Raw genomic sequence first — 18,424 nt, forward strand, 5'->3', positions numbered from 1 at the left:
AGTATGCATACTGTCTAATATTTAATATCAAAATAAAATGACAATAGTATGATATTCTTTAGCCCTACTTCAATGCAAGTGAAACTGAAGTGGACCAGACAGAGATTTGAGTAAATTTACAATATGAATAGAAAGAGAACTGAGCTCAGTAAATGTGCAATTGGCTGAAATTCATTAATCATTCATTCAAAACTATTATCTAAAAAGAATTCAATTCAAATGAAACTTTTTCTGTATAGATTGCAGCAATTAAAGGCACAATATGAAAGATTTTTGGGTTCAAATATCCCAAAAACACTAGAACAATGTTATATAGTGTGTTGACTTGTGTACTTACTAGGGTTGGGCAATTTCCACCAAATTGGCATTGGATGATGTCTACAGTGAAACATCGCAATGGACGATGACATCTGGGTGGGGCGATTTAATTAATTGGAATGAATTAAAGGGATAGTTCACCCAAGAATGAAAATTATCCCATGATTTATTCACCCTCAAGCCATCCTAGGTGTATATGACCAGTGTTGGGGAAAGTTACTTTTAAAAGTAATGCATTACAATATTGCGTTACTCCCTAAAAAAGTAACTAAATGCGTTACTTCGTTACTTTTTATGAAAAGTAATGCGTTATATTACTTTTGCGTTACTTTTTCTCACCGGGGCTGAGCTTGCTTGTTTATTTTTTAATAACAACAAAAAAAGTTCTATTTTTGGCAAAAAGGCCCTTTCACACCAAAAGTGAAATGAATAAGCCTCAGGCTGAAGGAAATGCATATTTACACCTGTACAGTAGAGGGCGCAGCTCAAACAAACCTTTCAGCTGTGCTGCCATTCTGGATTAAAGAAGAATAGATACAGGAGAAGGAAGTTCTAGTTCTTATTTCTAAATCTAATCTAAAGTATTTTTGCTTATTAATTGGTTGAATTAGGTATATTGAAGGTCAGCAGCAAAGACATTGGTTAATAATTGAGATTAAATACATAAAGTATATTTGTGTAATTTAATATAGTTTATTATTACAGGTTTGCAGAAATTCTGAGATTGCATTTCACTATTTTTATTCATTTTGAGGAATACTGAATGTTTTCGTGCAAGTGAGATGAGTAAATGCATGTTCACATTTAGTCTAAAACTACAATAACCATCATGCTTACACAGCGCACACAACATCCTCTGCACTTTGTTTCTCTCAATATGGGGACAGGAGATCTGTCAGTCATCAACTGTGAAAAGTAACTTGCGTTACTTATTTGAAAAAGTAACTTAGATATTTTGTTGTAAACTGAAAAAGTAATGCGTTACTTTACTAGTTACTTGAAAAAGTAATCTGATTACGTAACTCAAGTTACTTGTAATGCGTTACCCCCAACACTGTATATGACTATCTTCTTTCAGACGAACACAATCGGAGATATATTTAAAAATATCTTTAGTCCTCCAAGGTTTATAATGGTTGTAAATGGGGGGGCCGTGTTTTGAAGCCAAAAATAATGCATTCATCCATAAAAAAAGTAATCCATACGACTCCAGTGGGTTAATAAAGGCCTTCTGAAATGAAGCAATGTTTTTTTGTAAGAAAAATATCCATATTTACAACTTTATAAATTCAAATAACTAGCTTCCGGTGGATGACTGTACACAGAATACGCAAGTTGACTTGCGCCAAATGAGCAATCCTCTGGCGTGATGTATGACGCAGGATGAGTATTGTAAGCTTAGACGTCTCTCGCGGTTCAAACAAATAGGGCTGTGCAACAAATTTAAGCTCCTCTTCTCTTCTATCAAAATCCTCTGAAATTTATCTTTAAAAATGATCGTTTTAGACTTCTAATTCGGGACCGGTGATTTGTGTTGCTCTCTCCTCTGCGTTTATCATTATGTTGTATGTCGGGTCAAAGGTTACTCTTCCGCCGCAAATCAACTTGCGCATTCTGTGTACGGTCCTTACCTAGTAAGGACTAGGTAAGTTATTTGAATTTAAAAAGTTATAAATATGGATAATTTTCTTACAAAAACGCATCGCTTCGCTTCAGAAGACCTGTATTAACCCCCTGGAGCCATATGGATTACTACTTTTTTTTTTTTTTTTAAATGGATGGATGTAGGGCTGTCAAAAGATTAATTGCGATTAATCGCATACAAAATAAAAGTTTGAGTTTGCCTAATATATGTGGGTGTACTGTGTTTAATTATTATGTGTATATATAAATATTTGAGAAATATTTACAAGTATATGTATTTATTTATATTTTCATATATATATATATATATAATAAATTTTTATGTATGTACATAAATAACATATTTCTCTTAAATATATACAAATTGATTAATTTTAATTAATTTGTGTGTATTTATATATATATATATATATATATATATATATATATATATATATATATATATATATATATATATATATATATATATATATATATATATATATATATATATATATATATATTAATTACACACATTACTCACACATATATTATACAAACTCAACTTTTTATTTTGTATGCAATTAATCGTGATTAATCGGTTGACAGCCCTAGATGGATGCATTATTTTTGGCTTCAAAACGCAGCCCCCCATTTACAACCATTATAAACCTTGGAGGACTAAGGATATTTTTAAATATATCTCTGATTGTGTTCGTCTGAAAGAAGATAGTCATATACATCTACAATGGCTTGAGGGTGAATAAATCATGGGATAATTTTCATTTTTGGGTGAACTATCCCTTTAAAAACGCTCGCTCTGCTCCGCGCTAGTGCGCATGTATCGTTAATGTGGCGCGCATCTGAAGAAAAAGAGAGAACGCGCATGGAGCTGGAAGGGCTTGAATGAAGCGGGTTTGGCTTTAGATAAAACTAAAATGCCGGCTCAACATCGTGATGTCTGTCAGCATCAACAATGGACGATGGCATTGTCTATCGCCCCAATCCTAGTACTTACATTATCCCAGATGTTTCCAACAAAGTTTAAATCCAGAGAAATCAGCGATTTCCCTTTTTACCTTTGGTAGAAACCATGGAAACACCAAAGACGCTTTTAATATATAATGTGTTTTATTAGACAGGTGAGCAACTGTTTGGATACTTACTTGGATACTTACTTACTTTACAGAAAACTAATCATTATTATAGCTCAACAAGGTTAGACTCTTTTGTTTTCTTGATTTACTGCGAGTATCACATTTGTACAAATGCCTAAGAGAAAACACTATTTTGTCAAGTAGCTAACATGGCAAAATCAGATAAAACTTTTTTTTAGTAACAGTAATACACCATTACTAAATAAAACGGCTCTGCATTACCCCACAATTTTAATTTGTCAAGTAAAGTTACCTTTATGAGTAGTAATTTAGCACTTGTGGCTATTTCATTAGAATGAAATAAAATATTGGATGTTAAATGTAATTTTAATAGTAAAATAAGCATAAACGACAAAGCGAAAGGAGCGGCAGCGGCCGACTGTGGAATATAAGCATATTAAAAACGGCAACGTAAAATGTACAAGGCTCTCGGCCCCGCTCTGCTTCATTCCACAGTAACGTTAATAACATTAGCTCACCCATGAACATAATTTCTGCGTGAGTCCCGTCGGATTGTTTTCCATCGGTTGTGGAGGTGAAAGCTACGGCTTTATTATAGTTTTGAATAAGTGACCACTAGCTGCTTTAACATTTTGTCAGAACCTCTAGTTAATTTCATGTTATTTTGTTTAGTTGTCTGTTCATAACCGTGGGAGAATCATGATCTCTATTTGAAACAACAAAATCATGATTCTCAATATATTCAGAATCGTGCAGTTCTACTGGAATGTTATAATGCAAATACAAAGTGAACTGAATACTTTTTTTCTTTTTTCCTACATTCACTTTTAAGTTTGAACAGTGTGTGAAAAGTGAATGAACATGAAATAGCATTAACAAACCTATTTGGCTTCCTAAATGTCATATTTCCCAGTGTAACTGGGTATACAGTGAGGAAAAACTGTGTAATGTGCAATTTGCTGTCCTCTGACAGTCAGTGCGTGGCGTATGTCTTGCATTCCCTTCTCTGTAAGTGGCAGTTTGGTTCAAAACATCAGTTTTATAGAAAATGCCAAATGCAGTTTTTATGAGGTATTGAAAATAAGCTAATGACATCTTTAATCTTAATGCATGATTGAAGCATGATTTGTTCACATGACTTTTGATAGACCTTTTATCGCACGTGAAGGACAAACAGTCGCAGGTGCAGCTGACACAATTATAAGTCTGTTTCTTTTCAATAATATATTTCTCCCTTTAACTCAGTGTGAGAGTTTTGAACGGCCCATTGAATTTCGCTGTTGATATGTATGGAGAAGGGGCTCCGAGATGCTGAGGTGGACTGTGTGTTGTGTGTATGTGGCGACAGGAGGCAGCCCCATCAATAATGCAGGTTCTCTCTGTATGGGGTCAAGGCATGATGGGATATTAAGACGTTACCCTACTGGTCGTCAGGGAAACAGGCAGAGGAGATAGCAGCAATTGGGGAGGGTGGTTGTGGTTTTGTAGCCTATATCTGTCAAATTTGTAGTCAGTAGCTAAATCTCTAGTTTTTCATATCTTAATTTTCATTAATAAATTATTCTTTCCCCTCCAGCCAGTGTATTAATACCCATAAAACATGACGGATGCATTTGTATTTACAAATAATCATTGAATTCACTGCTTCTGCATTCAAATTTTACAACAAAATCACTAACAAAGATTGAGGCGTTATTATTTATGGATGGGCAACGTATTGAATGTCACACAATAAATGCATGATGATTTTGGTTGTCACATAGGCCTATATTATAAAACGACATTTTGAATATTAGTTGTTTTTTAAGTGCTCCCTGTCTAGTGACGATGGTTAATAACATGTCTAGGGCTGTCACAAATCCTTGATTAAATTCGAGTGCTCGATTTAACAAAAAAAAGAAAAAAGTACCCTTATCAGTTAACTGGCAAAATACCTGAAATGCCGCATTCCAAGGACAAGAATCCATGAACCGCATTATTAGACCATTTTATAAGGCTGCACGATATATTTAAACCATTTAAAAATCATAAAATACTGTAGCATAGTGCTATTGTGAAATCACAAAGATTTCTATTAAATAATTATATGCGCTGCGTGGTTTCATAGTAAAATGTGACGCTTTAATTAGCTATTTATGTGCGCACAGGTTACGTGTTTCTTCCAGGCGGCATCTCAGAGCGGCTTCGTTCACACGAGTCTCTGCATGTGCTTTTTGTTTGAGTTTCCAATAACGTGCATTTGGGAACGAATACATGTTGTTCATTGCGATTTCAAAATAAAAATTTATGCCCACGTTGTTGTTTCTATAGTAAAGAAGTTGACACTTGAATTAAATGTTTTTTGGCCAATATTAGACAAGGGTTTAATCATGGTGTAATAACGAACAATCACCAGGTCCACTGGCGCCCTCTGCAGCCATATTATAATACCTATTGTACATAAGTTGTTTATATTATATTACATTATGTAATTTAATAGTGCTGTTCAATAGAACCATATGATTGCTTGCTTTTGATACTTTATTTGAACCAATTATTATTGCCTCATTGTTATTATATGTGCATTTTAAGTCATTTTAAAGGGTTAGTTCACCCAAAAATGAAATTTCTGTCATCCTCTTGTCGTTCCACAACCGTAAGAATTTCCGTTCATCTTTAGAACATAAATTAAAAATTAATTATTTGATGAAATCCGAGAGGTTTCTGATCTCCAAAAGAAAGTAACGTAATTATCACATTCAAGGTCCAGATAAGTAGTAGAGACATCGTTAAAATAGTCAACTTGACTACAGTGGTTCAACCTTAATGTTATGAAGCGCCGAGAATACTTTTTGTGCACAAAAGCAAAAACAAAAATAATGACTTTATTTAAAAATTTCTTCTCTTCCCTGTCAGCCTCCTACACTGTTTACATTGTATAGACAGTGCAGGCTTTAGCCATTTCGTTGTTTTTTTTGCATAAATATTGCATAAATAATACCGTTACGGTACAGGGCTTTCGGTACAGTGCACGTGCGTACCAAAGCATTACATTTCAACATAGCCTAACCACCAATAATCGCAATAAGCTCTGCGTTTTGTAACTTTCAATAAGAAACAAAGTGTCATCCTTCAAATTCTGTCCACGTAATCTCGAAATTAAAACAGAAAATGCCTTTTTGAAGCTCTTTGATGTGGCGTGACAGATCACTGTACAGGCGCTCCAGTTCAACCGGCAGCGCGAGTGAACGCGATCATCTCTTCCTCTTTAATACTAGTTACAGAATTAACATGAAAAAACATCTTAAGTTATGTTGAAAGATACAGTACAACTTACTGAAATGGTCATATGTCTCTTGTAATTGCTCAATCAGTTTCAATGATGGAAAGACGTCAATAAAACAGCTTACAATATGTCATGTAGCATTTACCTCAGAAAAGCCATTTAATGTCCAAAGTTTGTTAGTTCTCTAGAGAAATTAACTCTTTCGCTTAAAGGTGCCCTAGAACCTTTTTTTTTTTTAAGATGTAATATAAGTCTAAGGTGTCCCCTGAATGTGTCTGTGAAGTTTCAGCTCAAAATACCCCATAGATTTTTTTTAATTCATTTTTTTAACTGCCTATTTTGGGGCGTAATTAGAAATGAGCCGATTCAGGGTGTGTGGCCCTTTAAATCCCGTGCTCCACGCCCCAAGAGCTCGCGCTTGCCTTAAACAACATAAAAAAAGTTCAAACAGCTAATATAACTCTCAAAATGGATCTTTACAAAGTGTTCGTCATGCAGCATGTCTAATCGCGTAAGTACAGTGTTTATTTTGATGTTTACATTTGATTCTGAATGAGTTTGAGGCTATGCTCCGTGGCTAACGGCTAATGCTACACTGTTGGAGAGATTTATAAAGAATGAAGTTGTGTTTATGCAATTATACAGACTGCAAGTGTTTAAAAATGAAAATAGCGACGGCTCTTGCCTCCGTGAATACAGTAAGAAACGAATGGTAACTTTAACCACATTTAACAGTACATTAGCAACATGCTAATGAAACATTTAGAAAGACAATTTACAAATATCACTAAAAATATCATGTTATCATGAATCATGTCAGTTATTATTGCTCCATCTGCCATTTTTTGCTATTGTCCTTGCTTGCTTACCTAGTCTGTTGATTCAGCTGTGCACATCCAGACGTTCTGCCCTTGTCTAATGCCTTTCATAATGTTGGGAACATGGGCTGGCATATGCAAATATTGGGGGCGTACACCCCGACTGTTACGTAACTGTTCTTCTGAGGTCTTTTAAACAAATGAGATTTATATAAGAAGGAGGAAACAATGGAGTTTGAGACTCACTGTATGTCATTTCCATGTACTGAACTCTTGTTATTTAACTATGCCGAGGTAAATTCAAATTTTTGAATCTAGGGCACCTTTAATATATTAGCCTATATAATCATTATATTTTACTTAACCTTTTAGTGATGTCTTGATTATTTAATGTATGTTTATATAAATCTGTCATGAAAATGACAGCCGTGTAGAAACGATTATATTTCAACAACGAATTGGAATAAAAACATTTAGAAGTTAATGCAAACACTGCCTTATGTGCAGCTTACATGTTTGCATACAATTTGTTATTTGAGTGTTAAAAATAAAAAGCAATTGAATTTAGGCTAATAGTTTGGGCTCAGTTGTTAACCTTTAATATTATAGTATAGCATAATGGTCAAGTAAGGGCTCCCTACATAGTTGTAATGTAATTTAATTTAATTTAATATATTTAAAGACAAAAATACAATTTGTTCAGTAAACCACTGTTTAATAAAAAAAAAGCAATTTAATGTTTAGTTTTCTCCACACCTGCTGTACTAGAAACCGTACCGAACCGTGACTTCAAAACCGAGGTACGTACCGAACTGTGAGTTTTGTGTACCATTACACCCCTAATAAACATTGTCAAAGTATATTTTTTTCTATATATTTTATTCCTTATATATTTAAGTAGTTCTAAGCAGCTGGTGATAGCATAAATATGCTGAATCAACTCTGACTGATCAAATAAATTTTGATTTTATGGGCTTATTAAGGGTAAAAAAAAAACTTCTGCAGAGTTTTAGAATATGGCTCCTTTGAAATGAAGTTCTTATTAAGAGAGTGATAAAGATGATTGGTGGTGGTGAAAGATAAAGCACCCACGGAAAGACACAGACAGATTAGCTTAGAAGAGACAGAACAGAAGAACCAGTTTAGCCCATGAGGTTGAATATGTAAATATGATTGCAAAGAGCCAGCAGGCTTTTTCCAGGAAGAGGAAGTGGTGACGCAGAACTCGGTGTGTGTGGGAAGGCGCAAACAGGATGCCTGTTTTTGCTGCTTCCTGATTCGGATATTCTCGATAACTTTCCCATTAAAATATCCACGTCCAGTCTTTCTGAGAATAATGACTCTTTGCTTAGAGATGCTCATCTTGTGCTTTCTGGAAGAAGCCGTTTCAAGAGCTCAGCTCTAATGAGCGGTGCTCTTGTATGTTTTTATCAGATACTCAGTTCACCTTTTGAACTTCTGAAAGACGTGGAACTGCATCACTGTATAATGGAGCCGTAATGTCCTTAAAACCCATTTGCCATCTCGACCGTTAGATCGGAAACATAAGAGCGACATTCAGACAGAAGTTGCATTCTTTTTTTGTATCCTTGATTCTGCCATGAGCTTCTACATTCCACATCTCCTGCTTAATTAAAAGCGTATGTGAAGTGCTCATCCTTGGACTGAACTGAAGTTGTCTCACTCTTGCTCTTTTTCTTTCTCAGTATTTTGGTTTCACTCGTTCCTCGCATTCGCATTCACCCTCACTCTCGTGCTCTCTTGAGCAGAATGTTGATGTGGTGTCTGGTTTTGTTGCAGGTGCACTTAGAGTATCGATGAGGATGGAATTGTACATGAATGGAGTAGTAAAAGAACAGTTGAAATGAAAATTCTGTCATTTACTTTCTCATTCCTGCTGAACAAATACTTCTAAGCTAGTTCACTGGTCTCAATTGGCATCTTAACTGGTTTAGACCAGCTGAAAGGTGCCTAAAACCACCTTGAAACCAGCGAGCATATCAATTTGGACCAGAAAACTAGCTTTGTATTGTTTTTTTTCCAGTAGGTATTAGGGGTGTGACGAGACAGTTAGCTCATGAGATGAGGCACGAGATTGAATTCAGAGGAACGAGATGAGATGAGACAGTATCTGTTTTAAGAAATCCTCAATGACAAAATACTCGTGACTAGAAAAATTGTCTGCAGGAGCATTTGAAATGTTTTAACTAATCATCTTGTAATGAATGTCATTTCAGTTCTACTTTCTGAGTATGACTAATCAAATACAGTAAAAGAACAATACTCAAGCACTGTAAAAGGTTTTGCCACAAACTCAACTGACTGGCTTCTCTCCTGTATGATTTCATATGAGTCTCTTCAGACCATACTGTACATGATTTATGAGCTTCTACAACTTTTAACATCCTAACTGAACTCCTTTACACAAATTGATCACAGAAATAAAAACAGTAATAATGAATTACAGTTTTCTCTTAGTCTTATTAAGTGCAAACAATAAGTACAACCGTAATCAATAAAAAGTACTCTCTCAATATTCAGAGTGCAAATAAAGACCAAAGTGCAAATGATACAGAGCTAAGAGATGGTTACAACTTCACAGCCCAGCCTAAGGTAGATTTTTTTTTTTTTAATTATTGGGAGATATTTGCATGCATCAGGGAGCTGGTTTCAAAATTCGGGGTATTGAAATCGCGCTTGAATGCACTCTCGCGTTTTACTCTCGCTTTCGGTTTTGCGATCACGCATACTCTGTGAAAAGGGAGCTGCGGTGCTGAACGCACATTCTTCAAGATAAGACATCTGTCACACACTTAGGCCCAAAGTATACTTCTTTTTTTTTTACACGTACGCGAGCGTTTGCGCAGAGTCTTATGCACGGCCTTGCAAAGTGTACTTCAACAGGCGTTCGACGTATGCACAGTTTTGAGCAATCTCTTGCCACGAGTTACAACCCATGTAAATATCTTTGTTTTCTTTCATGCTAGATTGATTCAATGCCTCTATTGTCGCAGTAGCTTGCATGTGGTCTGTTCTGTTTATGCAATTTTTCTTCGACTACCTTGTAAATCGACGCCCCCTGGGTGCGGTTGCCACCTTGAGGATAAATCAATTACTGCAAAAAAAATAAATGCGCGTGCGACCTACACGTACAAGTATGCGTGGTTACAAAAATACGGCGATGCGCGTGCTCTTCTGATTACGAAATTCACGTCACACGTACTGTGCGCTGACCCTCACGTACATGTAAAAAGTGAACTATACTTTGGGCTTTAGACTCTGTTGTGCAACAAATCCTCCGCCATGTTCTTGTCAGTCATCTCATCACTTACTCTCATCACGTGATCAGTGAACTCTGATTCCTGCTGCACTACGTACAACTCTGCAGCTCGTGTTGGATGAAATGAATGAAATTAAAGTGACCATTATCCAACTGAATGAAATGTTTGTTTTTTTCTATAAAAAGCAAAACGACAGTGGAGGTGTAATGTTAACTTAGCGGTGGCATATTCTATCCTAATTTCACCTTCAAGCTTCCATCATGGCAATATCATGAGACATATAATCATCTTGTGAGATCTCGTGGCGCAAGTTCTCGTCACACCTCTAGTAAGTATGTCATTCCTAATCTGTATGACCTGTAAATGACCTCTGCATTCTATAATAGAAACAAATGGGGACTGAGGCTGTCAAGCTCCAAAATTAAATAAAAACACCATAAAAGCATCATATAAATAGTCCATGCGACTCTTTCACTATGTTCAAATCTTCTGAAGTCCAGTGATAGTTTTATGTGAGGAGCAGCCCAAATTTGGGTTGTTGTTTACTGGCAATTTGCCCCTCTGCCATTGCTGTCAAATCTAATTTGCGTGACATATATTCAGTTAAAAAAAACTCTAAAATTTGATTCCTGGATTTAGATTGAATTGGATTTCAGTGTATCTTCTGAATTTAGTCATGGCTAATGACTGATGTTTGGCACAACATGCAGCGGAGCAACCACAACCCCTTGTTGTTGCTTAAATATGATGTGTCAATGAATCATGTGTTATATTGGGGTTTCTCCACCACATAAAGCTATCAAATGGCTTTAGAAGATTGGAATGTAGGCCACAAGGTACATTGACCACTTTTGTGATCAATTCAGTGTGCTTTTTTGTCATTTTTAGAGTCTTGACAACCCTAATACACATTCGGAAAACATTTGGAACAGTTTGGAATGACATGGAGGTGAATATATGTTGACAGAATTTTCAATTTTGGACAAAATATCTCTTTAATGGCTTGATAGATTTGAACGGTGCCTTGACCTTAACAGTCATGAGCGGTTATTTGTCTATTATTTATTTCACTCCACTGCAGAGTTCAAGGAGATATAAAGGGTAAAAGATATCTAAAAGTAGAGACAGAGAAAGTAAGAAAGAAATTTGGAAGATGCAAACACTTCTGCAGCAGTTTTTCGGTGTGTTTTAGGTTTGTGATGGACAGCTGTACGTGTCAGCACAGGCAGTGCAGTATGGGTACAGTTGTGTAATGTCTCTCAGTCAGAGTCAGGAATGATGAGCTCATTCTGAGAGTTTTGAGGTGACAGAGGGCAAACTGTGTGTGTTTTCTTAAAGGAATAGTTCACCCAGAAATGAAAATTGTCATCATTTAATCACCCTCGTGTCGTTCCAATCCTGTACCTACGGAATACTAATGAAGATATTTTTAATATTCTCTCGTCAACTTTTGTTCATCCATTTAAAAGGCTAAGCAATCAACATTTTAATGCTTCAAAAAGTACATAAAGACATTGTAAAAGTAATCCAGAAGACTTGCTTATGTCATTGGCAAACAGAAGCGGCTTGTTTGTCCTTCTGTTTACCATATTTGATGTTCATATGTAATGTCCATTGATCAATGTTTATATGTGAATAAAAGCCTAAATTAAATCTGTTCATCATATAAAGCAATTGTGTATTTTAAAGGCTTAGCCTTCAGGTTAATTCATATGGATTACTTATATGATGTCTTTATGAACTCTTTGAAATGTGAAAATGTTGACTTTAAAGGTGCCCTAGAACTTTTTTTTTAAAGATGTAATATAAGTGTAAAGTGTCCCCTGAATGTGTCTGTGAAGTTTCAGCTCAAAATACCCCATAGGTTTTTTTTTAATTCATTTTTTTAACTGCCTATTTTGGGGCATAATTAGAAATGAGCCGATTCAGGGTGTATGGCCCTTTAAATCTCGTGCTCCATGCCCTAAGAGCTCGCGCTTGCCTTAAACAACATAAAAAAAGTTCAAACAGCTAATATAACCCTCAAAATGGATCTTTACAAAGTGTTCGTCATGCAGCATGTCTAATCGCGTAAGTACAGTGTTTATTTTGATGTTTACATTGATTCTGAATGAGTTTGAGGCTATGCTCCGTGGCTAACGGCTAATGCTACGCTGTTGGAGAGATTTATAAAGAATGAAGTTGTGTTTATGCATTATACAGACTGCAAGTGTTTAAAAATGAAAATAGCGACAGCTCTTGTCTCCGTGAATACAGTAAGAAACGATGGTAACTTTAACCACAATTAACAGTACATTAGCAACATGCTAACGAAACATTTAGAAAGACAATTTACAAATATCACTAAAAATATCATGTTATCATGGATCATGTCAGTTATTATTGCTCCATCTGCCATTTTTTGCTATTGTCCTTGCTTGCTTACCTAGTCTGATGATTCAGCTCTGTACATCCAGACGTTCTGCCCTTGTGTAATGCCTTTCATAATGTCGGGAACATGGGCTGGCATATGCAAATATTGGGGGCGTACATATTAATGATCCCGACTGTTAAGTAACAGTCGGTGTTATGTTGAGATTCGCCTGTTCTTGAGGAGGAGGAAACAATGGTGTTTGAGACTCACTGTATGTCTTTTCCATGTACTGAACTCTTGTTATTTAACTATGCCGAGGTAAATTCAATTTTTGAATCTAGGGCACCTTTAATGTTGCTATTAAAATCTAAAATGGAAAAGACTTCTTTTTTTTTTTTTTTTATGGAATATAAAAAAATCAAATCAATTCCTGCAAAATTAACAAAGTAATGTCCCACTCTACATTTTTTTCTTGTGACGTATATAAATAATATAGCTTCTTAAATAATAGAGCAGAAAAGATTATCACAACTTAAGTTTAAATCAATGGACAAAAATGATAAGAGAATATTAAAAGTATATATTTAAAAAACAAAAACATTTTTGTTCTAAAGATGAAGAAAAGTGTTATGGGTTTGGAACAGCATGACAGAATTTTCATTTTTGAGTGAACTATCTCTTTAAGCGAGGGGAAAAGGTTGTTTGCATGTGTGTGTTCAGCGAGGGAAGGGGAAAAGACTGCAAGCCGATGGTCTGTGCTCTGAGATTTCCGCTGAACTCTGGGAGGGGTCAGGCGCGGGGCAAGGTCAGGGCTCTAAACAAACACACTCGCACACATGCACGCATACAGCAGAGGGTCTATGACCAGCGTGACAGAGACTGATAACAGCAGAAGAAGCCAGGGAGAATGAAAAGAACGGAGATGGAAAGACAGCCATGTGTGATTACTTGTACTTTTAACCAGCTGGCCTTAAGTTGATTTTTAGTGAATGTATGAAGTTCACACGGATGTCCTAGCAGAGTAACCACAGATGTAGTTCATCATATTAACTATGGATGTGTTCCACATAAAGGTGTGGTCATCATAGGCTTTGAGTATGCAAATTGTCATTGTAGGCTTATGCAAAATGTCTTCAAACACTGCAATAAATATTAACAGCATATTATGTCACTCTATGGCTCTAATAATACATCAGAAATAAAAATGCATTTAAAATGATCAAATCTGCACAGCCCGACACAACAACTTTTGGCTCAGTTAGTGCTGTGGGTTTGAGACGGGACTATTTGTTTGGGCGACCAGTGGCAGAATTTTCAGGAAAACAGTCATCGTTTTTGAACTTGGTGACACTAGTGGAGCTTCACAAGCTCATTTCAATTTGGGAATCGGACTACACTGCTTGGGCAATTTGTTTTTTGATTCACTAACAAGAACCGATTCATAAGAGTCAATCATTTCGGGAATCAGATTATACTGGCCTTATACAGCCTTTTTTGATTCACTAATAAGAACTGACTCATGAGAGTCATTCTATTTGGGAATTAGACTACACTGGTCAGGCTTTTTTTGGGATTCATTAAAAAGAACCGGCTCATAAGAGCCATTCATTTTGGGAATCGGCCTGTGTGATCTTGGAATCAACATCGGTACTGTTCAAAAGAAGATAGCAATTTTAAAATCAGTAGTTTTGCACAGAAGTCACACACTTTAAATAAATGCCGCTTGATTTTGATATTTTGTTCATTCATTCATTAACTCGACTAAGTGTGATTTAATATTGAGGCCAATATGTTTTTGCATTCATAACGTATCCGAAAGGGCAGTGCCAGTAACAACAACAAAAAGAAAAAAAAGTGTCACTAAAGAGGAGGAAGTGTTGTTGTTGGTGAAGTGGGTGGAGCAATGACGGTAAAAGTAGAAAGATTGTGTGTCATAATGAGACGTGTGGAGGAAGGACATTATATCACAGTGTTTCTGAATGCATTTTGGCTTTGGCAGGGGGGCTGGAGAGTGTTTTGTGACCACATTGTCTTTAATACCGTATTAGTGATTCAGATTCATTAGTCTGCTTTTTAATTAGATCATTTATACATTTCATTTATATGTTGTGCGGCGTACGGCTTCACGGATTGAGATAATTGACCCAGTCGCTGTTACAGAAACACACACACAAACACACTGAGGGTTGATCCATTTCCCCTGGGGCCCCGTTTCACTCCATCATAATCAGTGTCTCTTCTCAGACACACTGTCACACAAACACACACACACACACACACACGCAGCACCGCTGCTGAGGCCTGGAACATTCCGCGCCTTCAGCTCTATGTGGGAACACTTAAAAATAAGCCATACACACACATGCAGTTTTTTACTAAACCATTTGAAAGAGATGAAGCCTTCAAGTGCATTGTGTAGAAGTGCCAAAGTCAGCTCATTATTTGTTTGTAGTGCACTTGTGATGAAATAGAAGTGATTGTTTTGCTTTCCTATCATTTTTGAGATCATAATATGCCTTTGGATGTGTGTTTTCTGCCCCAAATCTAAACTTTGTGTGTGTTTCATAGGTGCTGATATGTTTTAAACATGAGTGGAGTGGGTGAGAACTCACTTGAGCCGTTGTGCTCTGACCGGAAGCGCAAACTCTCCACTTGTGACACACCAGGACAAGGGTGAGACCCTTTTTTTTTTAGGGTGAACGGAAACACAAATCAAGCAATGTATTAAATGTTTTTTCCTCACTAAAATTGCATATGTGTGGCTTTTATTACAGATGTGATAAGCGCAGGAGGGAACAGGAGAGCAAGTATATAGAGGAGCTGGCCGAACTGATTTCCGCCAACCTTAGTGACATCGACAGCTTCAATGTCAAACCCGATAAATGTGCCATCCTTAAAGAGACAGTGCGCCAGATACGACAGATTAAAGAGCAAGGTACACATCTGCTCGAACTGCTCTTTTACATATCAGTCTGTAAAAATATTTACTAAACCCACAGTGTGTGGAAATTTGCTTGGTTTTATAAAACGCTGCCACCTGGTGGCGAGTGGAATGTTGTGTTAATGCAGTCTGGCCTCAACATTGAGTGCATCTTTAATGCATTTGCTAGATTTTAGCTGATATAAAATAGTTTTTTGAACAAAAAAAGTTTGTTCAATACTGTGCAATCATGAATTTACCTGTGGATGTAAATTGCAGCAAAACTTTGCAAATCCAATTTGACTAAAATCAATAAATAATTTTATATAAAGAAAAACATAGTGAAAAATAATTAACTTAATTGCTATATTTGTAAGATTTGGGCTATATTTTCTACAATGACTGCCCTGTTTTCATTCCTCTCATAATTATATATTGCATTCAAAACAGTGTTCTCCACAAGTCTGTTGCATGAGACAGGCCTATACATGCCTTTTTTTTTTTATTTAGGCTATATAACCCGGCGTTCACACTGCAAAACAATGAATAGGCGTTGGTGTTCATTCTTCCTTATTTGACATTCTGTTGGTTAATCGTTTCTTACAGGAATGAAACCTACAAATCTACATATTAGAATGAACAGATTGAGGTTTAAGCTTGTTCTCTTGCTAAAATATTATACGTTCTTTTGCATGGTGACACAGAAAACTATTTTTTAGTGTTTTTGAAAGAAGGCTCTTATGCTCACTAAGTCTGCATTTATTTGATCACAAATACAGTAAAAACAGTGAGATATTATTACCAATTTAAAATCATTTTCTTTTTTTAATACATTTTAAAGTATCATTTATTCCCGAATGACGGTAAAGCTGAATTTTCCGCATCATTACTCCAGTCTTCAGTGTCACATGATCCTTCAGAAACATTTTCATATGCTGATTTGGTGCTCAAGAGATATTTCTTATTATTAAAATTGAAAACAGTGCTGATTAGGATTTTTGTTTTTAAATATTTTGTAACATTATAAATGTCATTACTGTCACTTTTGATCAATTTAATGCATCTTTGCTGGATAAATGTATCTTTCAGAAATATAAAGAGATACACCGCCGTTCAAAAGCTGACCTTTGAACAGTAATCTACATCTTTACAACTTTGTGTATTTTTCTAAAATATTTCTAATATGTGGTTTATAATCACACGTTACACAGGTAAAAGCTCATGTGGTGATGATGATGTCCAGAAGGCGGATGTCTCCTCTACTGGTCCAGGAGTCATCGACAAGGACCATCTGGGCCCTCTGTTGCTACAGGTTAGATTACAGACCTAAAGGTCAATTGTCGTCTTGAAGAACATTTGCTCATTTCTCATACTAGGATCCTTACCAATTATTATAATTTAGTGTCTTTCATGAAGTATCCAAAGGATTGGGAAATTATCGAAACAAGTTAAAAGTATTTAGCTTTATTTTTTAATATACGTGTAACCTAATATTTATTCATAATGAATTAATAATATTAATTCTGCATCTGTTTTTCTCAATCAGGCTCTGGATGGGTTTTTGTTTGTGGTGAGTCGTGAAGGCAGCATTGTGTTTGTGTCAGATAATGTGACTCAGTACCTGCAGTATAAACAGGAAGAACTGATCAACACCAGCATCTACAACATACTGCATGAGGAAGACAGAGAAGAACTGCATAAAAACTTGCCCAAAAGCAATGGTACGAATGCTACTCTATTTATCTAAATGGGGTTGTCAAATTAATTTTATTGACAAATTTCCCCCTTGCATTTTGAGTGCTGTTGAGTGGATACTTAAACAGCTCTGATTGGCCATTGTGTTCACGCGCTCAACAGATATGTCTGTGATTGGCCACAATGATTAACGCTTCAAATATATCTGTTTACAGAATGTTTTTGAAGCGTCCAATCAGAGCTGTTTAAGAATCCGCTCAACAGCGGTCAAAATGCTAGGGGGAAATGCTGGTATTGTAACATTTTTAAAATTTCAGTACCGACTTGGTACCGAAGCCGATACTTTTGACAACCCTATATCTAAAACAGCATTTTAAGTAAATGTTGTTCTTTGACTCTTCAAAAAACCATAAGCATACATACATAAGTTCACTTAATGCCACTTGATTAACGCGAAGCATTTCTGCATATATGTTAAGGTCCAAACAGTGTGTCATGGAGTGGCGATGCTTCCCGTCAGAAGAGTCACACGTTTAACTGCCGCATGCTGGTGAAGTTCGGTCATGGCGGTCCTGGAGGTGAAGAAGGGGCCGGTGGACCACGCTATGAGACCATGCAATGCTTTGCTCTCACACAGCCTAAAGCAATGATGGAGGAAGGGGAAGGTCAGTTCTAAACTTATACATTTCAATACTTTTGCACTACATTGCATGCAGTGCAGTTTAAATATAAATAAAAGTGTTTCTGTCTTTCAGACCTGCAGTCGTGTATGATTTGTGTAGCACGAAGAGTGACAGCAGTGGAGAGGACAGAACGATTCAGCACTAGACACGAACTAACAGGTAAAATTGATTACAGTGACATTCAACTCAATTACTTGTGAATTTTTTCTTTGATTGTCTACAGTACATAGACAAGGTAAAAAGTTATGACAATAATATAATGATATTAATTGAAATTACTTAAATTCATTAAATACTGTTAATGAAAACATGATATAGCACTGCCGGATATTAAAAAGACCATAACAGTG

General features: G+C 36.1%; 1 protein-coding gene across 1 annotated transcript in view; it reads left to right on the plus strand.

Moving 5' to 3' along the window:
• The window catches only part of ncoa3 (nuclear receptor coactivator 3), a 55,860-nt gene that overhangs the window by 23,592 nt on the left and 13,844 nt on the right, over nt 1–18,424 (plus strand). Inside the window, exons 2-7 of the mRNA XM_048172710.1 lie at nt 15,345–15,449; nt 15,551–15,711; nt 16,908–17,008; nt 17,243–17,417; nt 17,871–18,056; nt 18,147–18,233. Of these exons, the coding sequence (XP_048028667.1) occupies nt 15,364–15,449; nt 15,551–15,711; nt 16,908–17,008; nt 17,243–17,417; nt 17,871–18,056; nt 18,147–18,233 (796 nt within the window). The 5' untranslated portion in view covers nt 15,345–15,363. The remainder of the gene's footprint in view (nt 1–15,344; nt 15,450–15,550; nt 15,712–16,907; nt 17,009–17,242; nt 17,418–17,870; nt 18,057–18,146; nt 18,234–18,424) is intronic.

This window comes from Megalobrama amblycephala, linkage group LG21 (genome assembly GCF_018812025.1).
Source record: "Megalobrama amblycephala isolate DHTTF-2021 linkage group LG21, ASM1881202v1, whole genome shotgun sequence".
Lineage (NCBI taxonomy): Eukaryota > Metazoa > Chordata > Actinopteri > Cypriniformes > Xenocyprididae > Megalobrama > Megalobrama amblycephala.